The 27800-nt window shown below is 48.9% G+C and overlaps 1 protein-coding gene across 20 annotated transcripts in view; it reads left to right on the top strand.

Moving 5' to 3' along the window:
• Positions 1–27800, top strand: part of afdna (afadin, adherens junction formation factor a) — a 135380-nt gene that overhangs the window by 87507 nt on the left and 20073 nt on the right. For 12 of the 20 annotated variants that reach the window (XM_045695695.1, XM_045695696.1, XM_045695704.1 and 9 more), the window contains 8 exons: positions 644–664; positions 2375–2520; positions 3687–3781; positions 6700–6965; positions 7240–7383; positions 8751–8949; positions 9230–9333; positions 11011–11091. In XM_045695695.1, coding sequence (XP_045551651.1) covers positions 644–664; positions 2375–2520; positions 3687–3781; positions 6700–6965; positions 7240–7383; positions 8751–8949; positions 9230–9333; positions 11011–11091 — 1056 coding nt within the window. The remainder of the gene's footprint in view (positions 1–643; positions 665–2374; positions 2521–3686; positions 3782–6699; positions 6966–7239; positions 7384–8750; positions 8950–9229; positions 9334–11010; positions 11092–27800) is intronic. The other 8 variants (XM_045695712.1, XM_045695708.1, XM_045695713.1 and 5 more) reach the window with 2 other exon arrangements.

Below are 27800 nucleotides of genomic sequence, written 5' to 3'. Positions count from 1 at the left end.
TCAGGTCAGTCTTAATGGGATTCCTCATCCTGTCACTGTACAACCTTAAAGACACTCTCAATTTACATACAGATTGTAGTCTGTTAATAGATGATTATCTGTCTACACACTGACAGTGTCTGTCACAGACACACACACACACACACACACACACACGTGCAGGAGCATTAGGGAAATCTGTCTGCGTTGCTCTGTGTGTGTCTTATAGAAATCAGGCTTACAGTCATTAAATCCATTTAAAGATGGATTTTTATCCTGATGATTTTGGAAATCCAAGTCTTAAACCTCCATGAGGGACATTGGAAATTTAATCTGTGTTCCTTAAATAATCAAATCTGCACAGCAATGTCCCTGCCTCCTACAGGGAACATAATTGTGGTTACATTCAATACTAGTTTCTGCCGGTAGAGTCTGTGCCTTCTCTTGCTATTTTTAAAGGAAAAAGCATTTCCAATACACTACCAAAGTGGAGTTCATGTGTATTTCACATGACCGTGTGTGTGTGAGAGTGCTGTGTTGTGTTGTGTTGACATGCCTGTGTGTAAATCTCTGTCCAGGCCATGGCTTTTGTTGACAGTCTTTCTCTGTCCTGTGGGATGTCTGTCTGTTTGTCTGTTTGTTTCCCCCCTCACCTCTGTGACAGGAGATTCCTGAAGCGGACCAGGTAGGACACCTAACACGTTGCTAGGGGAGAGAGCTCTCTCTCTCTCTCTCTCTATCTCTCTCTATCTCTCTCTCTCTATCTCTCTCTATCTCTCTCTATCTCTATCAATCTCTCTATCAATCTCTCTATCAATCTCTCTATCTCTATCTCTCTATCTCTCTCTATCTCTCTCTCTCTATCTCTCTCTATCTCTATCTCTCTCTCTATCTCTATCAATCTCTCTATCTCTATCTCTATCTCTCTCTCTCTCTCTCTCTCTATCTCTCTATCTCTCTATCTCTCTATCTCTCTCTATCTCTCTATCTCTCTCTATCTCTCTCTATCTCTCTATCTCTATCTCTATCTCTATCTCTATCTCTATCTCTCTCTCTCTCTCTCTCTCTCTCTCTCTCTCTCTCTCTCTCTCTCTCTCTCTCTCTCTCTCTCTCTCTCTCTCTCTCTCTCTCTCTCTCTCTCTCTCTCTCTCTCTCTCTATCTCTCTCTCTCTCTCTCTATCTCTCTCTATCTCTCTATCGACTCAGGCAGGCTTCGCTCAGTCCTCCATGCTTCTTTTCTCCATAACAGAAACCAAAAACCCCTCAACCAAACCGCCAAATAATCCCTTCTCCAACAGCTGGACTCTAAAACACCAACATAATAACCCTCATTCAACCTGGAACATCTGGTACTAAAAACAACAAATCTCTGATTGTGGCAACATTTAAATAATTGTCATTTCCATGTGACCTCATGCTTTACTGCACTTCAGTGTGGATGAGAGACAAACCCCAACCTTCTTTTGCTTGTGTTGAATTTTTTTCCCTTCTACATTTAAAATGTTGTCTGTGGTTTAACATGGCTGTTCTTTTGGATGCGTTCTGTCCTGTGGCCGTTCTGAAAGGGGGGTGTTGTCGTTTCGTTGTGGGGATAGACGAGTGCGGAATACACAGCGACCAGCGCCGGCCGAGACAAGCCGGGTGGACCTTGTGGATCCCTTATTCTTTGAGTTAAGGGGATATTGATATTAGCTCATCACACAGACCAGACGCTGGGCTCTAAAGCACTAGCAGCCTGTTCAGTTCACTCCTGTTTATCTCTGCTAAATGTCAGAGGTGTTCAAGAACAGCTTCACAGGGTAAAATACTGAGCTAAATGTCCATCCCAGACCAGTATTTGTTTGTATACTGGTTGATGTGGAATGTGGTCCCCGTGCAGAGATGCAGTAGCTACTGCTAGAGGAAGTAGACCGCATTTATATCAGGACGTGCAGAGAACTGCTCCACACAGAAGCTAGCGAGAAAATAAAAGTGGAATTAAATTCCATGTAGGCACTGTTCTAACGTCAGTTTTCCCTAAATGGTTACGGTTAGGATTGGGGGAGGGCCAGCTGATCTTAGATCTGTGCCTATTAGCTGTACAATATGTTTGTTCCCTCAACTTTAATATGACAAAGAGCCTGTTAATCCAGTAGTCTACTCTGCACAGGGACCCCCCTACAAAAGTGGCCCTCTGGGAGAGGCTGTAACTGGGGGCCAGTGTCTGGTTGTGGACGTCTGGGATTGGGGTGGGGTAGGGTGGCAGGTACACAAGTCTATCCCTGGAGTGCTGCTACTGCTCATGGCTGTGAGTCTGAGAGAGTCCCCCCTTTACCCCGTGTCTGTCTGTACCTCCTCTCTGACCCCCTGCTCTCTCTCTCTCCCTCTGTCCTGCTCTGTGATTGGTGTATTCCAGAAGCAGAAGAACATTGCGGGGTCCCTGGCTTTCTGGATGGCCAATGCCTCAGAGCTGCTCAACTTCATCAAGCAGGACAAGGACCTGTCGCGCATCACACTGGACGCCCAGGACGTGCTGGCACACCTCGTCCAGATGGCCTTCAAGTGAGTGCCCCAACTTCCTCCCTACCCTCTGGCCCCGTCTCTTTCCTAACCCCTGGTCCTCTCCTCTCTGTAGTTCGATGCTCCTCCCTCTTCTTGGCCAGCCTCTTTAACTGCCCCTGTTTGTCTTCTTTCCACTCCCCTTTGCCCCATCATTCCCACTTCTTGTTCCTGTCCCCCTTCTGATCACTTCTCTGCCCCCCACCTTCTCACCCATGACCTGGAGACCAGGCTTTACCTTATCCTGCTCCCAGCTCTGTTTGTGTGCTAGTCACACGGTGCAGCAGCACACACTAACCTGTCAGTCCTGTGTATGTCATGTCTGCATGTACGCCATCAGGGCTAACTCAAACCACATGTGAGTAATGGTATGATTGGACAATTATTATGCTAATTATAGATCAAAATGTGAGAAAACAAAATATAGATGTCTGCTGCCCATGGAAAAATGGTCCACAATGTCCTAGCTAGGGGTTAGCGGCCCATGCTAACTTCTGCCTGAGCTGTCCCATGAGCAATACAAGTAGCCGAGGGACAGGGGGTTAAGCAAGATAATTGTGTTGCTTCAGCTCGGACCATGTAAGGATCTGGAGAAAGTAAATCTAGTCCTTTCTGGAGTTTGTGTGTGGATGCAGGAACACAAAGGGGAGCTGTGAATATGTGGAATGTCTTGGGCCTGGCTTGTGTTGGCCAGGCTGGAGCAGGGCTGTATGGGCCGGGGGAGAGGTGAAAGGTCCCAGTAAAAACAGTTTCCACGGCTCTCCCATTCCCCTGTTCCCTCTGTTCTGCTCGCTGCTCCCTGGAATAGCTAGCTGAAACAACTGGTGCTTTGTCTTTCCGGAGCAGAGCGGTGGCCGTGCAGGCCAGGCCAGACCACTGGTTTACTGTGGGATTCCAGAGGAAGTCCCGTTAGGGCAGTGGAACTGTGGGTGTATGTGTGCACGTTTCTGCATTCTTCTGTATATCTGTCTTTATGTGTGTGTGTTGCTCTCTGGACACGTGTTGCTCTCTGGACACGTGTTGCTCTCTGGACACGTGTTGCTCTCTGGACAAGGGAACGTATGTGTGTTTGGCTTTAAGTAGGTGGATGTATATGCATTGTATGTGTCTTTTGTTTATCCATATCCGTGTGGACCATACAGAACCAATGTGTTGTTGTGTTCTCTCAGGTACCTGGTCCAGTGTCTGCAGTCTGACCTGAGTAACTACATGCCTGCCTTCCTGGACGACCCAGAGGAACAGAACCCTCAAAGGCCCAAAATAGGTGACTCACCTCTGTTCATACACGGTCTGACACTCTTACTGTGTATATATACTGTATATATTAAAGTCATCCAGGCCACAGTGGGGGGATACTGTTACATTTGTAAACTCAGCAACAATAAAAAGTCCTCTCACTGTCAACTGTTTATTTTCAGCAAACTTAACCTGTCTGGGCTAGGTGGGACGTTAGCGTCCCACTCTATTCAACAGCCAGTGGAAGAGCGTGGCGCGAAATACAAAACCTCAAAAATGCAATAATTTCAATATTTCAAACATACGACTATTTTACACCATTTCAAAAATAAGACTCTCGTTAATCTAACCACATTGTCCGATTTCAAAAAGGCTTTACAGCGAAAGCAAAACATTAGATTATGTCAGGAGAGTACATAGACACAAATAACCACACAGCCATTTCCCAAGCAAGCATATATGTCACATAAACCCAAACCACAGCTAAATGCAGCACTAACCTTTGATCTTCATCAGATGACACTCCTAGGACATTATGTTATACAATACATGTATGTTTTGTTCAATCAAGTTCATATTTATATCCAAAAACAGCTTTTTACATTGGCGTGTGATGTTCAGAGCATGCATTCCCAGCAAAAACTTCCGGTGAATTTACAAAATTACTCATGATAAACGTTGACAAAATACATAACAATTATTCTAAGAATTATAGATAGAGAACTCCTTTATGCAATCGCTATGTCAGATTTTAAAATAGCTTTTCGGCGAAAGCACATTTTGCAATATTCTGAGTACATAGCTCAGCCATCACGACTAGCTAATTTGACACCTGCCAAGTTCGGCAAACACTAAACTCAGAATTAGTATTAGAAAAATTGTATTACCTTTGCTGTTCTTCGTCAGAATGCACTCCCAGGACTGCTACTTCCACAAGAAATGTTGTTTTTGTTCCAAATAATCCATAGTTATGTCCAAATACCTCTGTTTTGTTCGTGCGTTCAGGTCACTATCCAAAGGGTAACGCGCGAGCGCATATCGAGACAAAAAAATTCAAAATGTTCCATTACCGTACTTAGAAGTATGTCAAACACTGTTTAAAATCAATTTTTATGGTATTTTTCTCGTAAAATAGCGATAATATTCCAACCGGACAATGCTGTATTCATTCAAAAAGAAAAAGAAAAAATGGCGTGGTCTCGTGAACGTGCATTTCCAATCTCTTAGTCATCAGGCAGTCCACTGACAAACTGAGTTGCTATACTCTGCCTAGAGACAGGAGACGCCTCAATCTGGTTTCTGAAGGCTTTAGAGAGCCAATGGAAGCCTTAGAAAGTGTCATGTAACCCCACAGATCCTGTAGTTTCAATAGAGAAGCAAAAGGAGAACTACAAATTGTCACACACGCCACTTCCTGCTTGGAATTTTCTCAGGTTTTTGCCTGCCGTATGAGTTCTGTTATACTCACAGTCACCATTCAAACAGTTTTAGAAACTTCAGTGTTTTCTATCCAAACCTACTAATAATATGCATATTCTCGTTTCTGGGCAAGAGTAGTAACCAGTTTAAATCGGGTACATTTTTTATCCGGCCGTGAAAATACTGGCCCCTAGCCCAGACCAGGTTAACGTGTAAATATTTGTATGAACATAACACGATTCAACAACTGAGACATAAACTGAACAAGTTCCACAAACATGTGACTAACAGAAATTGAATAATGTGTCAATGAACAAAGGGGGGGGTCAAAATCAAAAGTAACAGTCAGTATCTGTTGTGGCCACCAGCTGCATTAAGTACTGCAGTGCATCTCCTCCTCATGGACTGCACCAGATTTGGCAGTTCTTGCTGTGAGATGTTACCCCACTCTTCCACCAAGGCACCTGCAAGTTCCCGGACATTTCTGGGGGAATGGCCCTAGCCCTCACCCTCCGATCCAACAGGTCCCTGACGTGTTCAATGTGATTGAGATCCGGGCTCTTTGCTGGCCATGGTAGTCTTGCAGGAAATCACGCACAGAACAAGCAGTATGACTGGTGGCATTGTCATGCTGGAGGGTCATGTAAGGATGATTCTGCAGGAAGGGTACCACATGAGGGAGGAGGATGTCTTCCCTGTAACGCACAGCGTTGAGATTGCCTGCAATGACAACAAGCTCAGTCCGATGATGCTGTGACACACCGCCACAGACCAAGACGGACCCTCCACCTCCAAATCGATCCCTCTCCAGAGTACGGGCCTCGGTGTAACGCTCATTCCTTCAGATGTACCGATCCTGTGCAGGTGTTGTTACACGTGGTCTGCCACTGCGAGGACGATCAGCTGTCCGTCCTGTCTCCCTGTAGCGCTGTCTTAGGCGTCTTACAGTACGGACATTGCAATTTATTTCCCTGGCCACATCTGCAGTCCTCATGCCTCCTTGCAGCATGCCTATGGCACGTTCACGCAGATGAGCAGGGACCCTGGGCATCTTTCTTTTGGTGATTTTTAGAGTTAGTCGAAAGGCCTCTTTAGTGTCCGAAGTTTTCATAACTGTGACCTTAATTGCCTACCGTCTGTAAGCTTTAGTGTCTTAACAACCGTTCCACAGGTGCATGTTCATTAATTGTTTATGGTTCATTGAACAAGCATGGGAAACAGTGTTTAAAACCCTTTACAATGAAGATCTGTGAAGTTATTTGGATTGTTACGAATTATCTTTCAAAGACAGGGTCCTGAAAAAGTTTCTTTTTTGCCGAGTTTATTTACATTCACAGCTACAACGTATGTCACTCGGCTTGTTTTTTTTTAAGTGAGCCCTCTAGTGGGGACATAGTGTATAGAAATCAACTAAAACCTTGGTAGACTGGTTATTCACTAAGTACTCCAGCAGTAGTGGAAATGTAAAAAGGCATTCCTCTTCCTTCCCCTCTTCCTCATCCTCCATCTCTCTCTCTCCCCGCGTAGAGGATGTTTTGCACACCCTGACGGGCGCCATGTCGCTGCTGCGTCGTTGCCGTGTCAACGCGGCGCTGACCATCCAGCTGTTCTCCCAGCTCTTTCACTTCATCAACATGTGGCTGTTCAACAAGCTGGTGATGGAGGCTGACTCTGGACTGTGTTCACACTACTGGGGCGCCATCCTCCGCCAGCAGCTCAGCCACATCGAGGCCTGGGCAGAGAAACAGGGCCTGGAGCTGGCCGCCGACTGCCACCTCAGTCGCATCGTACAGGTATGATCCACCTATCTTTGTCCAGCATGGCACACCTGTTAGCTACCCACTGTTTTCCATATGGTGACTTACTGTAGGCAGGACAGGCTCTTCCACCTCAGAACAATGGTTTCTATTGAATACTTGTCAGCAGCTCTGGGTGATGCTTTAGGAGCCGTTGTGCCTAAGGAAAGTTGTAGGGGAAGGAGTTCAGAGTGGACAACAGGTCCTTCTCTGTCATAAATCAAGTCCATCTCTGTCATTAATTGTACTCTGTTCTGTTGTTCCTCCCCAGGCTACGACTCTCCTCACCATGGACAAGTACTCCATGCAGGACGTGCAGAACATCCACAACACCTGCTTCAAGCTGAACTCCCTACAGCTCAACGCCCTCATGACCAACTACCACTGTGCTCCCGACGAGCCTTACATCCCCCCAGTAAGACATGACTACACGCTCCTCTATTCACGCCTGCCCTCCTCTATTCACGTCCGCCCTCCTCTATTCACGTCCGCCCTCCTCTATTCGCGTCCGCCCTCCTCTATTCACGTCCGCCCTCCTCTATTCGCGTCCGCCCTCCTCTATTCGCGTCCGCCCTCCTCTATTCACGTCCGCCCTCCTCTATTCACGTCCGCCCTCCTCTATTCGCGTCCGCCCTCCTCTATTCGCGCCCGCCCTCCTCTATTCGCGTCCGCCCTCCTCTATTCGCGTCCGCCCTCCTCTATTCGCGTCCGCGCTCCTCTATTCGCGTCCGCCCTCCTCTATTCGCGTCCGCCCTCCTCTATTCGCGTCCGCCCTCCTCTATTCGCGTCCGCCCTCCTCTATTCGCGTCCGCCCTCCTCTATTCGCGTCCCGCCTCCTCTATTCGCGTCCGCCCTCCTCTATTCACGTCCGCCCTCCTCTATTCGCGTCCGCGCTCCTCTATTCTCGTCCGCCCTCCTCTATTCGCGTCCGCCCTCCTCTATTCGCGTCCGCGCTCCTCTATTCACGTCCGCCCTCCTCTATTCGCGTCCGCGCTCCTCTATTCGCGTCCGCCCTCCTCTATTCGCGTCCGCCCTCCTCTATTCGCGTCCGCCCTCCTCTATTCGCGTCCGCCCTCCTCTATTCGCGTCCGCCCTCCTCTATTCGCGTCCGCCCTCCTCTATTCGCGTCCGCCCTCCTCTATTCGCGTCCGCCCTCCTCTATTCGCGTCCGCCCTCCTCTATTCGCGTCCGCCCTCCTCTATTCGCGTCCGCCCTCCTCTATTCGCGTCCGCCCTCCTCTATTCGCGTCCGCCCTCCTCTATTCGCGTCCGCGCTCCTCTATTCGCGTGCGCACTCCTCTATTCACCTGCGCACTCCTCTATTCACGTGCGCACTCTATTCACGTCCACTCTCCTCTATTCACGTGCGCACTCCTCTATTCACGTGCGCACTCTATTCACGTGCGCACTCTATTCACGTCCACTCTCCTCTATTCACGTGCGCACTCTATTCACGTCCACACTCCTCTATTCACGTGCACACTCACACACTAGAGTTACAATGAATGACTCTGAAGTGGAGAAATAGGGGTTTGCTGTTTGAATTATTGCTTAACACAAGTCTCCTCCCATAGTTGTAATGTATTGGAGTTTGAGCTGTTATTTTGGGGTAAACATTAGCTAAGCTCACCACTTGACTGATCTTCCTAGCTCCCTTTTCCAGTCCAGCTTGCTGTTTCTACTTTGTGGAATATTTAGGAACACAGTCAAAAGGCTATTACACACATCCCTCTCCTCTGATGTAACTAAACCCCCATTGGTCCGTCTGGTGTCTCCCCCATAGGAGCTCATAGACCACGTGGTTGCCGTGGCGGAGAACACAGCAGATGAGCTGGCCCGTAGCGACGGCCGAGAGGTCCAGCTAGAGGAGGACCCTGACCTGCAGCTGCCCTTCCTACTGCCCGAGGACGGCTACTCCTGCGACGTCGTGAGGAACATTCCCAACGGATTCCAGGAGTTCCTGGACCCACTTTGTCAGAGAGGTACTTGTGTGGAGGAGGAAACAAAAATACACTCTATTCCGGAATGTCACACCGGTTGTGTTCTGTACAAACTGGGCTGGCCTGTGTTTGTTCTGTTGACGTGTAGGCAGTGGAATGTAGTAGCTATGTAAGAGGAGACTGGAGAGCTGTTTGTTCCTGTCCTCATCACAGAGTGTTTGAGAGAGATTCCAAGAGTTGTTCCTGCTGCCGTGTCACTGTGGTCTCAGATCTGTTCTAAGTCGAAGAAGACAACTGTGATTTCCTCTCTTGTCCTGTGCAGGATTCTGTCGGCTAACCCCTCACCCGCGCTCCCCTGGGACCTGGACCATCCACTTTGAAGGAGTCGACTGCGACAGCCACTTCTCTGCAGACAACTCAGACCTGGTAGGTGTCCCTCCGACCGTTACAGCTGTAGGACTATGCAGGACACCATTACATTGAGCTGCATGATCATGCACAATAGTGCCTGTTAGTCATGACGCAGACATGTCCTTGTACATTAGCCACCATATTACTAAGTAACTGAAAAGCACAGAGGAATGAATAGGCTGCTGCTTTTAGCTGTTTATAACGCTTGAATATATTTCAATTACTCCTCTGTTTGTGGCTTAATGTTTTGGCATCGCTTGTTTCCAACGATCGTATGGAAAACGTTTATGTCCCATGCTGCAGTCATGCAATCACCGTTCTGCCCTACTCTACTTAACACTAACAGACCTCCCCCAACACACACACACACACACACACTCCCTCCTGCTCGATTTCAAACAACACCAATTACACCACAGAGGCCAATAAGTGACCAGAGAGCTCTGGAATGGCAGTAAATGATACCCTTCTCACCCTAATCACACAAAAAAATTAATTACACGGCTTCCTGTATAATTGCCCTGTTTTTTCCCCCCCAGCTCTCCTTTTTCATGCTTGAAACCTCAGCTCAGGGTGGGCTTTAGCCCCAGCCCCCACAGTAGTAAAGGGACCAGGCAGAGGAGGGGAGAGGAGGAGGGCGCCCAAACCGCTTAAGCACCGCTGAGGTTTTGATTAATGGCCTCTTGGTCGTGTGCCAGGCGGGGCGACCCCGGCACCCCGCCTCATGTTTCCACCGCCTTCCTCCAGAATCACTACTCTGGTGTTCCATAGAGTCCCGCTGTTAGCAGCCATTACAGGGTTAATAAGACACACAGAGACAGACAGGGGATCCCCGAGGAGAACAACAACCGGGTAGGTCCAGACAGGAGGTGTTACTGTAGCTAGCCTAGTGCAGTCACACTTTTGTCATACTAAAAACTCTCTCTCTCTGGAGAAGATGCTTTCACTGGCAGGTGTTGTTTGAGTTAAGAGTTAGTCTCTTACTGCATAATTGCTGTTGTCTGAATGAATGTTTTCTTTCCTCATTGTAGCCAGCTGAACCCTGCATCACCATTGCCCTGCCCTCTAGCACTTGGTGAAATCACTCCAATGGCATTCAGAAAGACTTGTTCTGCACCACATCACACAATGAGAAGTACCTCCCGGTCCCTGTTACTTAATGTGGCTTTGTATCCACTCTCTGTCTCTGAACTATGTGGCTGTACAGCATAGCTCAGCAGATGAGCGAAGAGTTGTTTGTGTCTTTGGGGCTGTTGAGTCTCAATGTGTTCAGTGCCATAGGGACGAGAGGCGGTCTGTGTGGAAAGCCCTGCCCTCTCCCTCTCTCTCCCACCCTCTCCCCACCCTGCTCCCAGGCAGCCCTCTTTTTAAACGATCCCATTGAGATCCTCTGGAGCCAAGCGCATGTGGCTTTCATTCTTGACTCCTCTCCAGCCCCCGCCATTTCTCATTGCGGTCGCCCCAACCCAGCTCTCTCTCTGTATGACGACCCTGCTCTGCGCCTATCCCTCTGCTCCCTCATCCAGCGCCTCATTCTGCCTGAGAAAGGTCCAGGAGAGAGCTCCCAGCTCTGAGAGCCCTGTAGAAGCCTGACTGACCTGCTTGCCGGATCCCCCCCGTTGACACCAACTACACTCTAGCTCCTTCAGTACATTTTTCCTAAGCTAACGCTGCTGTGTCCTCTCGTTGCAGCAAATGCGGAAGGAACCGGAAGTTGTGACGGTCACCCTGAAGAAGCACAATGGCATGGGCCTCAGCATTGTGGCTGCCAAGGTAAGACATCTTTCAATCCTAACCTTTTATTATTGATAAGGTTTTTGTCGATACCCACTCGTGCTCCTGGAAGAGGTTTGTGACTTCCTGGATGGAAGGGAAGTGTTTTATGTGAGTGATGAGAAATACACAAATTCAATTAAGAAATAACCCAGAAACATTGACATTTGTTGCGTCCATGCTCGAGCAGACTTGATGACTGCTGCCTGGTGAACACATAAATAATCCAAAATAAGCCCTTCTCTCAATCGTTGTCAAGAACCTGCCTGAAGGTGTCCTCATTTTCAGTTCAGCTACATTGCCAGTTGGAACAGGCTGTTTCTAGCAGTGTTGGTGTGGAAGGATGTAAGAGCCTCAGGTTGTACATGGTCTCGTCTGTGTTTGTTTTCTACATTAGTCTGCCGTAACTCTGGATAATGATTGTGTGTGTGTGTGTGTGTGTGTGTGTGTGTGTGTGTGTGTGTGTGTGTGTGTGTGTGTGTGTGTGTGTGTGTGTGTGTGTGTGTGTGTGTGTGTGTGTGTGTGTGTAAAAAAGTGACCGTCATGTTTCAGCTGGCACCATTATAGCCCAGGTCTGACCCGGGTTGGTCTGTGTGGGTTAATTGGAGTGCATTTCTGGGGGCTTATGCTGTATGTCCACCAGATGCGTATACGTTTTGCTGTATGTCCACCAGATGCGTATACGTTTTGCTGTATGTCCACCAGATGCGTATACGTTATGCTCTATGTCCACCAGATGCGTATACGTTTTGCTGTATGTCCACCAGATGCGTATACGTTTTGCTGTATGTCCACCAGATGCGTATACGTTTTGCTGTATGTCCACCAGATGCGTATACGTTTATGCTGTATGTCCACCAGATGCGTATACGTTTATGCTGTATGTCCACCAGATGCGTATACGTTTTGCTGTATGTCCACCAGATGCGTATACGTTTTGCTGTATGTCCACCAGATGCGTATACGTTTTGCTGTATGTCCACCAGATGCGTATACGTTTTGCTGTATGTCCACCAGATGCGTATACGTTTTGCTGTATGTCCACCAGATGCGTATACGTTTTGCTGTATGTCCACCAGATGCGTATACGTTTTGCTGTATGTCCACCAGATGCGTATACGTTTTGCTGTATGTCCACCAGATGCGTATACGTTTTGCTGTATGTCCACCAGATGCGTATACGTTTTGCTGTATGTCCACCAGATGCGTATACGTTTTGCTGTATGTCCACCAGATGCGTATACGTTTTGCTGTATGTCCACCAGATGCGTATACGTTTTGCTGTATGTCCACCAGATGCGTATACGTTTTGCTGTATGTCCACCAGATGCGTATACGTTTTGCTGTATGTCCACCAGATGCGTATACGTTTTGCTGTATGTCCACCAGATGCGTATACGTTTTGCTGTATGTCCACCAGATGCGTATACGTTTTGCCGTATGTTGTTTTTGGTTGTTACCTGGTTGATTGGATTACATGGTCAGTTGAATGTGAAATAATTAGCTGGAAAGGGGAAGCTAGGTGCTGGCAATTTCTAAGCTAACTAGGAAAGTGGTTAGCTTTGTAGTTTGTACCACCACGCGGTAAAGCACACCACAGCCGAGTGCAACATCCCCAACGCCGTGTTGCGGACTGCACCATTGGCAATGAATGACGTTCGTCAGAACACAAAGATTTTGACGCATCTGGTGGACATGAGGCTTTAGACTGTCACTGACTGATGAATGAGAGTCTGAGAAGAAGAGGGGCGGGTGGAGGAGTGGGGCGGGTGGAGGAGTGGGGAGTGGGGCGGGTGGAGGAGTGGGGAGTGGGGCGGGTGGAGGAGTGGGCCGGGTTGGGGAGTGGGGCGGGTGGAGGAGTGGGGAGTGGGCCGGGTGGAGGAGTGGGGAGGGGGCAGGTGGATGGTGTGGGGGGCGGATGGAGGATGAGTGGGGGGCAGGTGGATGGTGTGGGGGGTGCGGATGGAGGATGATTGGGAGGTGGGGGGGCGGATGGATGGTGTGTGGGGGGCGGATGGATGGTGTGTGGGGGGCGGATGGATGGTGTGTGGGGGGGCGGATGGATGGTATCTGGGGGCGGATGGAGGATGAGTGGGAGGTGGATGGTGTGGGGGGCGGATGGATGGTGTGGTGAGGGGGGTGGATGGTGTGGGGGGCGGATGGAGGATGAGTGGGAGGGGGAGAATAGAGGCCTCCCTGAACTGTTTATTTTCAAAGCACAGTTTTTGTATTTGAGGAGGTGGGGACCACACCCTCTGTTTTTACTGCTATTTTCAACCTGAGGTGGTGTGAGGGAGGGAGAAAGACCGAGAGAGGTGGGGGGAGAGAGCAGAGGGAGGGAAAAATGGGAGGGGATGACAGGAGACAGAAGGAAGGCACGAGTCCGAGGCAGACTGGAGAAGGAATGAGAGGGAGAGGGGGAGAGCGAGAGGAGAGCCCAGTGCAGAACACACAGCTGGGTAGTGCTCTGAAAGTTTACCCAAACTGTTGCAGAGTAGTGAGTGGCTAACGCTGGCGGACTGTTTACTTAAGTCTGTAAATGGTATTTCCTACTCTGGCTGGCTGCTGATTATTTGTCATATGGCGTCCTACAGTAGAATGTAGTGTGGACCTCTTTCTTTCTCCCACTGCGCCGCACCTAGTATCTCCTCCTTCGTTAGCTGGTTTGTTTTGGTCTCTGACTGTGTGGTTATTACACCAGTACATCTGGGCTGTGATCTGCCCCTCCTTGAGGACTTTTAATTGAGCCTGAGCGCGAGCCAGGTCTAGCCGAGCGGGAACTATCTACCTACACCATGTGGTTCTCTGTGGTCGGAAAGAAGGACGAGTCGGTAAGGCGCTCTCTCTCTGTCTCTGTCTGTGTGTGTGTTAAATAAAGGTGTGACAGTGTGTGGAGGGGGGTGTGTAGCCGTTTTGGCAGAAGAGGAGGGGGTTGAGGATGGGAAGACACAGGTAATAGACCTCCAGTATGTGCTGCTGTTCCACTTGCTCAGTGTTCTCTACTGCTGTAAGCTTCACACCGTCTTTCATATTTGACGCCTGTAGAGTTTTCTCTAATCTAGTATTCTTTTCATTTTATATTCCATCTTTTGCAGGGTTGCTCATTCAAAATGTATGATTTCTCTTTTGCCAGAAACTCAGACCAAATAAGCCTCCAGCTCACACCAGTTCATCATATTGCTGTGACCCAGTATGTAAGGAACCTAGGACTGTTCTCTACTGAGCTATTACCCAGTTTGGGCTGTCCAGCTGCTCTACTGCTGCTATCTCAAGACCACACAGTTAATGATTGTCAAGGCGATGCAGGCACACAGGCCAGAACTTCATCTCTGGGACAAGAGCTTGATTTTCTCAACTTTTGTCCCCTTGATTCTGCTCTGACAGGCCTAGTTTTGTGTTTACTCCTGGCTGTTATGCTGCAGATGTTCACCTAAAGGGCTTCGTGGGGACAGACTGTTGGGTTCCAAATGAGGAAGAACAGGGGGATATCCTGACCCTCTCTCTCCACTCCACCTCACAGGGGAGTCCTGCTGCTCATTGTCCAGCGTTTCCCCCCACTGACGACAACCCAAGGCCTGGGGAAGATATTCTGATTAATCTTTCCCCAATCTGGAGGTAGACAGACTGGCCCTCGAACTAAACAGACCTTCTCATTCCTTTCGGCGCTTTTTAAATATTATATAAGTTGGCGTGTTTGTCTGTTTGCTAGTCTGTTTGTTTTGTAGATGTTGAGACGATAGTGATGGAACAGTAGGTTAGATGCAGCTATACAATGATTAGCTGGTTGAGTACAAAGCCTATGGTCTCCCTCCAGTAGAGCGCTGTAGCAGCAGTAACAATGGGAGGATGTGCTCTGAGCTCGCGGGGCTGTGTTTCCTGCTGCTGGTTAGCTCGCTGGCTGGCTGTGTGTGAGACGGGACTCTGAGCATTAGCTTACAACTGTGTGTGTGTGTGCTTCTCAGAATGTGGTTGCACTGGTCACTCACTGCCTGCCAGTCCTGCCCTGGGGCACAGCAAGAGCTAGAACATGTAGACCTACAGTAGTCTATATTTCCTGGGTGGGTTCTACAGTATGTACTCAACTGAATGACAGTGGTTACTAGGAACATGGCAAAACCCAGCTGTGGGTTCCCAGCTAACGATCACTCCCCTTTTTCCTTTGCCATTCTTTCTCTGTGACAAATGGAATGTTTAGTTCAATGCCCAGTGAGGTCACTGTTCCTATTGCCCTGCCTCGGACCCTTCTCTCACTCGAACCTTGATTTGGGTGAAGTTGTACACGGTGACGCACACATTATCACGGGCAATTTAACACTTGGCCTTGTTGCCTCCCTAACCAAAGATTTAATCATCTAACCTCTATGGGAGCCATGCTCGTGTCGAGACAGTTTGCCACTTTGAATCCTATCGCCTAGTAGAATTTAACAGCACTCTCATTTGCCCATATAGAACTGCCTCATACTGTCAGTTAGGATTGGGGTGGATGCTCACATTTGTGACAGCACTCATTCCGTGTTTGACTGCACATGCCTGGTTTAGGAGCAGTTACTGACAGAGGGAGGGAGTGTCTAAGTTAAGGCAACATATATATGACCACCACGTAGTGTTGGAGGTAGAGATCGACCGATTAATCGGAATGGCCTATTAATTAGGGCTGATTTCAAGTTTTCATAACAATTGGAAATCTGTATTTTTGGACGCCGATTTGGCCGTTTTTTTTTTTTTAAGACCCCTTTATTTAACTAGGCAAGTCGGTTAAGAACACATTCTTATTTTCAATAACGGCCTAGGAACGGTGGGTTAACTGCCTTGTTCAGGGGCAGAAAGACAGATTTTTACCTTGTCAGCTCAGGGATTCAATCTTGCAACCTTACGGTTAACTAGTCCAACGCTCTAACCACCTGCTTTACATTGCACTCCACGAGGAGCCTGCCTGTTACGCGAATGCAGTAAGAAGCCAAGGTAAGTTGCTAGCTAGCATTAAACTTATCTCATAAAAAACAATCAATCAATCATAATCACTAGTTAACTACACATGGTTGATGATATTACTAGTTTATCTAGCCTGTCCTGCGTTGCATATAATCGCTTAGGTACACGTTGCTCCAACCATAAACATCAATGCCTTTCTTAAAATCAATACACAAGTATATATTTTTAAACCTGCATATTTAGTTAATATTGCCTGCTAACATGAATTTCTTTTAACTAGGGAAAATGTGTCACTTCTCTTGCAAACAGAGTCAGGGTATATGCAGCAGTTTGGGCCGCCTGACTCGTTGCGAACTGTGAAGACTATTTCTTCCTAACAAAGACAGCCGACTTCGCCAAACGGTGATGATTTAACAAAAGCATATTTGTGAAAAAAGCACAATCGGTGCACGACTGTACCTAACCATAAAGATCAATGCCTTTCTTAAAATCAATACACAGAAGTATATATTTTTAAACCTGCATATTTCGCTAAAAGAAATCCAGGTTAGCAGGCGATATTAACCAGGTGAAATTGTGTCATTTTGCGTTCATTGCACGCAGTCAGGGTATATGCAACAGTTTGGGCCGCCTGGCTCATTGCGAACTAATTTGCCAGAATTTTACGTAATTATGACATAACATTGAAGGTTGTGCAATGTAACAGGAATAACGTTTTGTTTTCGAGATGATAGTTTCCGGATTCGACCATATTAATGACCTAAGGCTCGTATTTCTGTGTGTTTATTATATTATAATTAAGTCTATGATTTGATAGAGCAGTCTGACTGAGCGGTGGTAGGCAGCAGCAGGCTCGTAAGCAAGCATTCATTCAAAATAGCACTTTCATGTGTTTTGCCAGCAGCCCTTCGCAATGCATTGTGCTGTTTATGACTTCAAGCCTGTCAACTCCCAAGATGAGGCTGGTGTAACCGATATAAAATGGCTAGCTAGTTGGCCGGGTGCGCGCTAATAGCGTTTCAAACGTCACTCGCTCTGAGACTTGGAGTAGTTGTTCCCCTTGCTCTGCATGGGTAACGCTGCTTCGAGGGTGGCTGTTGTCGATGTGTTCCTGGTTCGAGCCCAGGTAGGAGCGAGGAGAGGGATGGAAGCTATATTGTTACACTGGCAATACTAAAGTGCCTATAAGAACATCCAATAGTCAAAGGTATATGAAATACAAATCGTATAGAGAGAAATAGTCCTATAATAACTTCAACCTATAACATCTTACCTGGGAATGTTGAAGACTCATGTTAAAAGGAACCACCAGCTTTCATATGTTCTCGTGTTCTGAGCAAGGAACTTAAACGTTAGCTTTCTTACATGGCACATATTGCACTTTCACTTCTCCGACACTTTGTTTTTGCATTATTTAAACCAAATTGAACATGTTTCATTATTTATTTGAGGCTAAATTGATTTTATTGGTGTATTATATTAAGTTAAAATAAGTGTTCATTCAGTATTGTTGTAATTGTCATTATTACAAATAAATACAGAAAAAATTGTCTGATTAATCGGCAGCGGCTTTTTTGGCCCGCCAATAATCGGTATCAGCTTTTGAAAAATCATAATCGGTTGACCTCTAGTTGGAGGAATGAAGGAAAAGTTGCTAGAGGTTTAAACATGCTGTTCTCTAGCTATTCTCCTCTCCATGCGGTTAGTAGTGTGTCCAGGGGACCAGACATCTAGTCTCCCTCTCCATGTGGTTAGTAGTGTGTCCAGGGAACCAGACATCTAGTCTCCCTCTCCATAATTGTCCCTCTTCAATCTGTGGAGCGTTGGATCCAATGATTTGTGAGTGTTGTGCGCGTGCGTTTGACCATGTTGGACGTGGTTCTTATCAGACTGACATGTAGCACATCTGGCTTGAGTTAGCCCCTGAAAGGTCCCTCGTTCCCGCCGCTCTGTGAACTACTGTTTTTATGACTTCATTAGAGCAGTGAGCCTGCCGTGTGTGTGTCCTTGTCTACAGCTTTGCAGCTTTTAGACAGACTGTCAGACAGAGGCACAAGTTATTAAACAACAAAATGAAAGGCTTGAATAGCAGATGAGGAATGAGCGAGAGATGGTTTGTACTCGCCAGGGAAATATCCAAATCCCCCCTTCTAAACTAGAGCCCTGTCTGCCTCTGTCAAGACTGAAGAGCCTGTTTAATAGAAAACCACATGAAGAGCCTAACAGCCTCCTTTAACCATCACACACCCCAGACAGAGGGGCCTCCTTTAACCATCACACACCCCAGACAGAGGGGCCTCCTTTAACCATCACACACCCCAGACAGAGGGGCCTCCTTTAACCATCACACACCCCAGACAGAGGGGCCTCCTTTAACCATCACACACCCCAGACAGAGGGGCCTCCTTTAACCATCACACACCCCAGACAGAGGGGCCTCCTTTAACCATCACACACCCCAGACAGAGGGAAGCATACTGGAATTATTTAGACCAGAGGCACATGTCAAGATGTCAGATTAGTGTGGTGCCTAAGAGTGTCTGTATCCTGTTCATGTGGAGTTGCACAGAGTTAGCCCAGTGTGACGATCGCACTGTCTGACACTCTTATCAGATTCAAGGACACATTCTCTTTGCTTAATTCGCTGTCATCACAGACAGAATGTTCCATCTTGAGAAAGAGCGATAAGAACAGAGCTGAGAGAAAAAAGAAGTCTGTTTTGTGAGATATTGTGCTGCTAGTTCCTTGCTACTTCTTTCTCCAGTCATATTGCGTAGCGTAGTCTGAAATAATGACTGTATGGATGGATGGATGGAGCTGTTCATCTCAGTATGGAGCTCCGCTTAAAAACCGAAGAGCTGTGGACAAATTGACTTGTGTGTGTATTATAGTAAACTTCCTCAGGTCTCCAGTCCACCGCACTCGACTTGGTGTGATTAACTGTTCTTTCCTGTGCTAAACCCAAAGGCAGGAAACTGCATATCATAGTATGATTTTATGTCCTCTAGGAGTCTGGTTGAAGATATGCTCACTCACACACAGTATGAATGCAGCCTCAGTGTGAAAGGACAGACAGACAGACAGTAGTTGTGTGACAGGGTGCCTTTGCTCCAATTTCCTATAAAGCAGATCTGGGTTACAGGGCACTTCCCTGGGCAGGAAGACCCATTGCAGGACAGGGTGGGTCGGGAGAGCTGTTTGTTTGTGACACAGTACATTTGACTGAAGTAAAAAAAGAAATCCATTTGGACTGCTTTAGAGGGCTCCCTTCCTGAATCTCCATTTTTCCTCAGTCAGCTAGTTTGAAAAACTCTTAACAGTTCTCAATTAAAGTAGTAAAACTTAATTTAGATTTTGTAAAAGCACACGTTGCAATTAAGCAGATCTATATTTTGTGGCAGTGCGTCATCTCTTCTAATTGGTTAAAACAATAAATTAACTGAAGTAGAACTGTGAGGTTACAATGAGGTGTGTGAGGGTAGATGTGATAATATGTGTCTGGTCTGTGCTAGCTTTATGTGTGTGTGTGTGTGTGTGTGTGTGTGTCTGGGCTGTGCTATCTTTGTGTGTGTGTGTGTGTGTGTGTGTGTGTGTCTGGGCTGTGCTAACTTTGTGTGTGTGTGTGTGTGTGTGTGTGTGTGTGTGTGTGTGTCTGGGCTGTGCTAGCTTTGTGTGTGTGTGAGATGAAGTCCTCTCTGTCCTTACTGGACCCTACCACCACAGCGTGCTCAGCCTCAGATCATAACACCTGGTAAACTAATCCCAAACTACAAAGGAGAGGGTCATTTCCCCTGCTCACCCTGAGTTGTTGACCAGTTACGTAAGAGTGATGCGGTCACTTGTTAGTCCACACATTTAAAGGCGTCAGTGTCTGTCCGAAAAACAGCTCTTGTAGTAAGTACAATTGTGGAGTAAAAAGTTAACAGAAGCGTAACATTGAAATAGACAGCAAGGCACTTCATCCAAAAAGCGTTTGAAAACTTTGATACTGCAGCTCCCTATTGAAGTTCTTCATAGAAACTATCATGCATGTAATTTCTATCAGATGTTTTTGGGCATTGATCTTTCCTCTGAACATGCTGTCTACAGTGTTGTTCTGGAGCCACATGCTCCGAGGCTGAACATGCTGTCTACAGTGTTGTTCTGGAGCCACATGCTCCGAGGCTGAACATGCTGTCTACAGTGTTGTTCTGGAGCCACATGCTCCGAGGCTGAACATGCTGTCTACAGTGTTTTTCTGGAGCCACATGCTCCGAGGCTGAACATGCTGTCTACAGTGTTGTTCTGGAGCCACATGCTCCGAGGCTGAACATGCTGTCTACAGTGTTGTTCTGGAGCCACATTCTCCGAGGCTGAACATGCTGTCTACAGTGTTGTTCTGGAGCCACATGCTCCGAGGCTGAACATGCTGTCTACAGTGTTGTTCTGGAGCCACATGCTCCGAGGCTGAACATGCTGTCTACAGTGTTGTTCTGGAGCCACATGCTCCGAGGCTGAACATGCTGTCTACAGTGTTGTTCTGGAGCCACATGCTCCGAGGCTGAACATGCTGTCTACAGTGTTGTTCTGGAGCCACATGCTCCGAGGCTGAACATGCTGTCTACAGTGTTGTTCTGGAGCCACATGCTCCGAGGCTGAACATGCTGTCTACAGTGTTGTTCTGGAGCCACATGCTCCGAGGCTGAACATGCTGTCTACAGTGTTGTTCTGGAGCCACATGCTCCGAGGCTGAACATGCTGTCTACAGTGTTGTTCTGGAGCCACATGCTCCGAGGCTGAACATGCTGTCTACAGTGTTGTTCTGGAGCCACATGCTCCGAGGCTGAACATGCTGTCTACAGTGTTGTTCTGGAGCCACATGCTCCGAGGCTGAACATGCTGTCTACAGTGTTGTTCTGGAGCCACATGCTCCGAGGCTGAACATGCTGTCTACAGTGTTGTTCTGGAGCCACATGCTCCGAGGCTGAACATGCTGTCTACAGTGTTGTTCTGGAGCCACATGCTCCGAGGCTGAACATGCTGTCTACAGTGTTGTTCTGGAGCCACATGCTCCGAGGCTGAACATGCTGTCTACAGTGTTGTTCTGGAGCCACATGCTCCGAGGCTGAACATGCTGTCTACAGTGTTGTTCTGGAGCCACATGCTCCGAGGCTGAACATGCTGTCTACAGTGTTGTTCTGGAGCCACATGCTCCGAGGCTGAACATGCTGTCTACAGTGTTGTTCTGGAGCCACATGCTCCGAGGCTGAACATGCTGTCTACAGTGTTGTTCTGGAGCCACATGCTCCGAGGCTGAACATGCTGTCTACAGTGTTGTTCTGGAGCCACATGCTCCGAGGCTGAACATGCTGTCTACAGTGTTGTTCTGGAGCCACATGCTCCGAGGCTGAACATGCTGTCTACAGTGTTGTTCTGGAGCCACATGCTCCGAGGCTGAACATGCTGTCTACAGTGTTGTTCTGGAGCCACATGCTCCGAGGCTGAACATGCTGTCTACAGTGTTGTTCTGGAGCCACATGCTCCGAGGCTGAACATGCTGTCTACAGTGTTGTTCTGGAGCCACATGCTCCGAGGCTGAACATGCTGTCTACAGTGTTGTTCTGGAGCCACATGCTCCGAGGCTGAACATGCTGTCTACAGTGTTGTTCTGGAGCCACATGCTCCGAGGCTGAACATGCTGTCTACAGTGTTGTTCTGGAGCCACATGCTCCGAGGCTGAACATGCTGTCTACAGTGTTGTTCTGGAGCCACATGCTCCGAGGCTGAACATGCTGTCTACAGTGTTGTTCTGGAGCCACATGCTCCGAGGCTGAACATGCTGTCTACAGTGTTGTTCTGGAGCCACATGCTCCGAGGCTGAACATGCTGTCTACAGTGTTGTTCTGGAGCCACATGCTCCGAGGCTGAACATGCTGTCTACAGTGTTGTTCTGGAGCCACATGCTCCGAGGCTGAACATGCTGTCTACAGTGTTGTTCTGGAGCCACATGCTCCGAGGCTGAACATGCTGTCTACAGTGTTGTTCTGGAGCCACATGCTCCGAGGCTGAACATGCTGTCTACAGTGTTGTTCTGGAGCCACATGCTCCGAGGCTGAACATGCTGTCTACAGTGTTGTTCTGGAGCCACATGCTCCGAGGCTGAACATGCTGTCTACAGTGTTGTTCTGGAGCCACATGCTCCGAGGCTGAACATGCTGTCTACAGTGTTGTTCTGGAGCCACATGCTCCGAGGCTGAACATGCTGTCTACAGTGTTGTTCTGGAGCCACATGCTCCGAGGCTGAACATGCTGTCTACAGTGTTGTTCTGGAGCCACATGCTCCGAGGCTGAACATGCTGTCTACAGTGTTGTTCTGGAGCCACATGCTCCGAGGCTGAACATGCTGTCTACAGTGTTGTTCTGGAGCCACATGCTCCGAGGCTGAACATGCTGTCTACAGTGTTGTTCTGGAGCCACATGCTCCGAGGCTGAACATGCTGTCTACAGTGTTGTTCTGGAGCCACATGCTCCGAGGCTGAACATGCTGTCTACAGTGTTGTTCTGGAGCCACATGCTCCGAGGCTGAACATGCTGTCTACAGTGTTGTTCTGGAGCCACATGCTCCGAGGCTGAACATGCTGTCTACAGTGTTGTTCTGGAGCCACATGCGCCGAGGCTGAACATGCTGTCTACAGTGTTGTTCTGGAGCCACATGCGCCGAGGCTGAACATGCTGTCTACAGTGTTGTTCTGGAGCCACATGCGCCGAGGCTGAACATGCTGTCTACAGTGTTGTTCTGGAGCCACATGCGCCGAGGCTGAACATGCTGTCTACAGTGTTGTTCTGGAGCCACATGCGCCGAGGCTGAACATGCTGTCTACTGTGTTGTTCTGGAGCCACATGCTCCGAGGCTGAACATGCTGTCTACAGTGTTGTTCTGGAGCCACATGCTCCAAGGCTGAGACTAGACGTGTTACAGCTGTATAATACTCTGTAATTGTCTCCTTTGAGGCGTTCAGCCCCCCACCCCAGCTGTCTGGCTCCGATCACAGGTGTGATGTGTGCCACACTTAGTTCACACAGACACGCATCTCCTCTTGGCATCGGGCGAGGCGTGCAGCATGACTGCGAATCGACACGTTCAACACCATCCTCCGACAATGTGATCATTAAAACAGTGTTGTAGCTAGCTACACATGTTAATTCTGTCAGGAGAACACCTGGTTAGGGGAGGAGAACACCTGGTTAGGGGAGGAGAACACCTGGTTAGGGGAGTAGAACACCTGGTTAGGGGAGTAGAACACCTGGTTAGGGGAGTAGAACACCTGGTTAGGGGAGTAGAACACCTGGTTAGGGGAGTAGAACACCTGGTTAGGGGAGTAGAACACCTGGTTAGGGGAGGTGCTGGCTAGCGGAGTAGAACACCTGGTTAGGGGAGGAGAACACCTGGTTAGGAGAGGTGCTGGCTAGCGGAGTAGAACACCTGGTTAGGAGAGGTGCTGGCTAGCGGAGTAGAACACCTGGTTAGGAGAGGTGCTGGCTAGCGGAGTAGAACACCTGGTTAGGTGAGGTGCTGGCTAGCAGAGTAGAACACCTGGTTAGGTGAGGTGCTGGCTAGCGGAGTAGAACACCTGGTTAGGGGAGGTGCTGGCTAGCGGAGTAGAACACCTGGTTAGGGGAGGTGCTGGCTAGCGGAGTAGAACACCTGGTTAGGGGAGGTGCTGGCTAGCGGAGTAGAACACCTGGTTAGGGGAGGTGCTGGCTAGCGGAGTAGAACACCTGGTTAGGGGAGGTGCTGGCTAGCGGAGGAGAACACCTGGTTAGGGGAGGAGAACACCTGGTTAGGGGAGGAGAACACCTGGTTAGGGGAGGAGAACACCTGGTTAGGGGAGTAGAACACCTGGTTAGGGGAGGTGCTGGCTAGCGGAGTAGAACACCTGGTTAGGGGAGGTGCTGGCTAGCGGAGGAGAACACCTGGTTAGGGGAGGAGAACACCTGGTTAGGGGAGGAGAACACCTGGTTAGGGGAGGAGAACACCTGGTTAGGGGAGGAGAACACCTGGTTAGGGGAGGAGAACACCTGGCTAGGGGAGGAGAACACCTGGTTAGGGGAGGAGAACACCTGGTTAGGGGAGGAGAACACCTGGTTAGGGGAGGAGAACACCTGGTTAGGGGAGGAGAACACCTGGTTAGGGGAGTAGAACACCTGGCTAGGGGAGGAGAACACCTGGTTAGGAGAGGTGCTGGCTAGCGGAGTAGAACACCTGGTTAGGAGAGGTGCTGGCTAGCGGAGTAGAACACCTGGTTAGGAGAGGTGCTGGCTAGCGGAGTAGAACACCTGGTTAGGTGAGGTGCTGGCTAGCGGAGTAGAACACCTGGTTAGGGGAGGTGCTGGCTAGCGGAGTAGAACACCTCGTTAGGAGAGGTGCTGGCTAGCGGAGTAGAACACCTGGTTAGGAGAGGTGCTGGCTAGCGGAGTAGAACACCTGGTTAGGAGAGGTGCTGGCTAGCGGAGTAGAACACCTGGTTAGGTGAGGTGCTGGCTAGCGGAGTAGAACACCTGGTTAGGAGAGGTGCTGGCTAGCGGAGTAGAACACCTGGTTAGGTGAGGTGCTGGCTAGCGGAGTAGAACACCTGGTTAGGGGAGGTGCTGGCTAGCGGAATAGAACACCTGGTTAGGGGAGGTGCTGGCTAGCGGAATAGAACACCTGGTTAGGGGAGGTGCTGGCTAGCGGAGTAGAACACCTGGTTAGGGGAGGTGCTGGCTAGCGGAGTAGAACACCTGGTTAGGGGAGGTGCTGGCTAGCGGAGTAGAACACCTGGTTAGGGGAGGTGCTGGCTAGCGGAGTAGAACACCTGGTTAGGGGAGGTGCTGGCTAGCGGAGTAGAACACCTGGTTAGGGGAGGTGCTGGCTAGCGGAGTAGAACACCTGGTTAGGGGAGATGCTGGCTAGCGGAGTAGAACACCTGGTTAGGGGAGGTGCTGGCTAGCGGAGTAGAACACCTGGTTAGGGGAGGTGCTGGCTAGCGGAGTAGAACACCTGGTTAGGGGAGGTGCTGGCTAGCGGAGTAGAACACCTGGTTAGGGGAGGTGCTGGCTAGCGGAGTAGAACACCTGGTTAGGAGAGGTGCTGGCTAGCGGAGTAGAACACCTGGTTAGGAGAGGTGCTGGCTAGCGGACTCGAACACCTGGTTAGGAGAGGTGCTGGCTAGCGGACTCGAACACCTGGTTAGGAGAGGTGCTGGCTAGCGGAGTAGAACACCTGGTTAGGAGAGGAGAACACCTGGTTAGCGGAGGAGAACACCTGGTTAGGTGAGGTGCTGGCTAGCGGAGTAGAACACCTGGTTAGGGGAGGAGAACACCTGGTTAGGTGAGGTGCTGGCTAGCGGAGTAGAACACCTGGTTAGGTGAGGTGCTGGCTAGCGGAGTAGAACACCTGGTTAGGAGAGGTGCTGGCTAGCGGAGTAGAACACCTGGTTAGGAGAGGTGCTGGCTAGCGGAGTAGAACACCTGGTTAGGTGAGGTGCTGGCTAGCGGAGTAGAACACCTGGTTAGGAGAGGTGCTGGCTAGCGGAGTAGAACACCTGGTTAGGAGAGGTGCTGGCTAGCGGACTCGAACACCTGGTTAGGAGAGGTGCTGGCTAGCGGACTCGAACACCTGAAAAAGAAAAGGAGAGCCACACACTCTAGGAGCTCAGTTGTAATAATTGAATATCGCTGGTTATTACAATATTAAATGATAACATCTCCTAGAGTGTGTAGCTCTCCTTTTCTTTTTCAAGCTTTCTGTGAACTCAGCCATTAGTGTTAACGTCCTCTCCTTTACTAGAATAAATCAAGTTATGTCTATATGTGTTTTGGGTCCAGAGGAAGGGGTTTTAGTGAGAGAGGTTAGATACGTGTTGGATGAATGGGGATTATAGCACCTTTAGGCAGGCATGAATACTACCCTGTATTCTGCTACACTAGCCAGCCTCTCGTTAAAACACTGTAGAGTTTTATTAATGGGCTTTATAGACCTTCTTTGTTTCATGCTGTGCTAACTGAGCCTATGAACTTGGTGTGTGTGTTTTGGGCTGAGCAGCCGAGGCGGGGTACAGTAGCCTCCTGCTGTGCCTGTCTATGACTACTGCCTTACAGGGTTGTGGATTCCATGAAACACCGTCTCCCTCTCTGTCTGTGGGTTAGAGCTCCTATTTCCCTCACATCTCTCCTTGATGTAAAGGCCTTCGTCTAGAACATTACTCATACTCTACGTGTTTCTGTGGTAACAGAAGCTCTGACATGTTTTGGAGAGATCAGGTAGCACCTAGGTATGGCTTTAGATTGGACACCTGAAAGAACACGAGTAACGTTTTGGTTTTTGGTGACTTAATGACGTCGTACTGTCGGTCACAACAACCCAAGTGGCGTTGCATCTCATTCCCAGGTTTGTTTCTTCCCCGTGGCAGTATAGATGAACCTATCAGCCTGGTAGAGGGCCAATAGTCCTCATGTGGGGAAGGGGACACCTTTTCCTCCTGTCCCCCCCCCCTGTGATGGGGACCGTTGTGTCCCCATGTCCCCCGGGGAGGACGGTTGGCCCTCTGCAATGTCGCCCTCTGGGCTAAGGTGACACCGCTCTAAGAGGAGTCTGTCACCCAGCACCAAGTGACAGCACTGGTAATAAGACACAGATTAGTGACTACCACAACAGTGCCAGACTGAACATATTGATGTCTTCAGTGTATCTGCTGCTGGTTTCGTTGACTCTTCCCTCTATTCAAGGGTTTTAGGTCTGGTGGTTTTCATATTCTTGGCTCATTCTTGTTTATCTGATCCTCTGTGGTGGTAGTTGTGCTATGTTAGAACAATTGTATGGTGCAATAGATATAAAGTGACATTGGACATCAAGGTGGGGAGAAGAGGAGGGTATATTGTAGAGTAAATAGCTAGACTTTCTCAGGCAGATTCTGTGTCTGCCTCTCCGCTACTGTGGCTGAACCCTACTCTGGGCTCCCATACCCACAGATCCCCTCTCGGTCTCTCTCTGTCCATCCTCTCTCTCTGTCTCGCTCTCTTTAGTCTTCAGATCCTCTGTCTTTACATTGTTTGCGTTGGCATCAAACGTAAAGCATCACATATAAGGAGTGTGGTAGTTGACTCCTCAACGGTTTATGTTTCACTGGTTGTTTTGGCAGATCTTCACAACGCCCATCAAACACTCTGAGGAATAAAGTCAGCAGGCGACCGTCCAAACCTCTCCTGTAGCTTTAGTGTCGACCGCCAGCCTTTCTCAGCCGATCACCACACACTAGCCTTAAAACAACAGTGTGTCGCGTCCACGGCAGCCCTCGCGTGAGACGGGCAATGGGCCCACACATGGGTGGCTTTTACTAGTAAAGCCGTCCAATCCCGCTTCTCGTGTTTGACTTGTATATTATTGGCACCTCCAGCTGGAGTCCGTCTCTACCCACAACCCCCTGCTGATCTCTGTTAAGGGTCACCAGAGCCCCACACCCATCCTTTAATGTCGCTTCCAAAGACTCGCGGCCCAGCGTCAAGAGGTATTAGTGCTCAGACTGGAATGTTGATACTGTAAATACAGGGCCTTATCGTGAGTCACTACATTTGAGTAGGAGCATAAGGTGGTGTTGTGGTGAGGTGTTGAACTGGTGCTGTGCAGGAGAAGGACCACCAGGCTGGCTAAGCTGTGTGGCGGTATCTATCTGCTGCACAGTGGAATGTGTTGTTGACCGTTGAGGAGGAGGGCTGAGGTCTCCCCCTCCTCTGGCTGCTGTCTCTCTGGCCTGTCATAT

The sequence above is a fragment of the Salmo salar genome, chromosome ssa15, assembly GCF_905237065.1.
Source record: "Salmo salar chromosome ssa15, Ssal_v3.1, whole genome shotgun sequence".
Taxonomy (NCBI): domain Eukaryota; kingdom Metazoa; phylum Chordata; class Actinopteri; order Salmoniformes; family Salmonidae; genus Salmo; species Salmo salar.
This window is presented reverse-complemented; position numbering and strand designations above follow the sequence as displayed.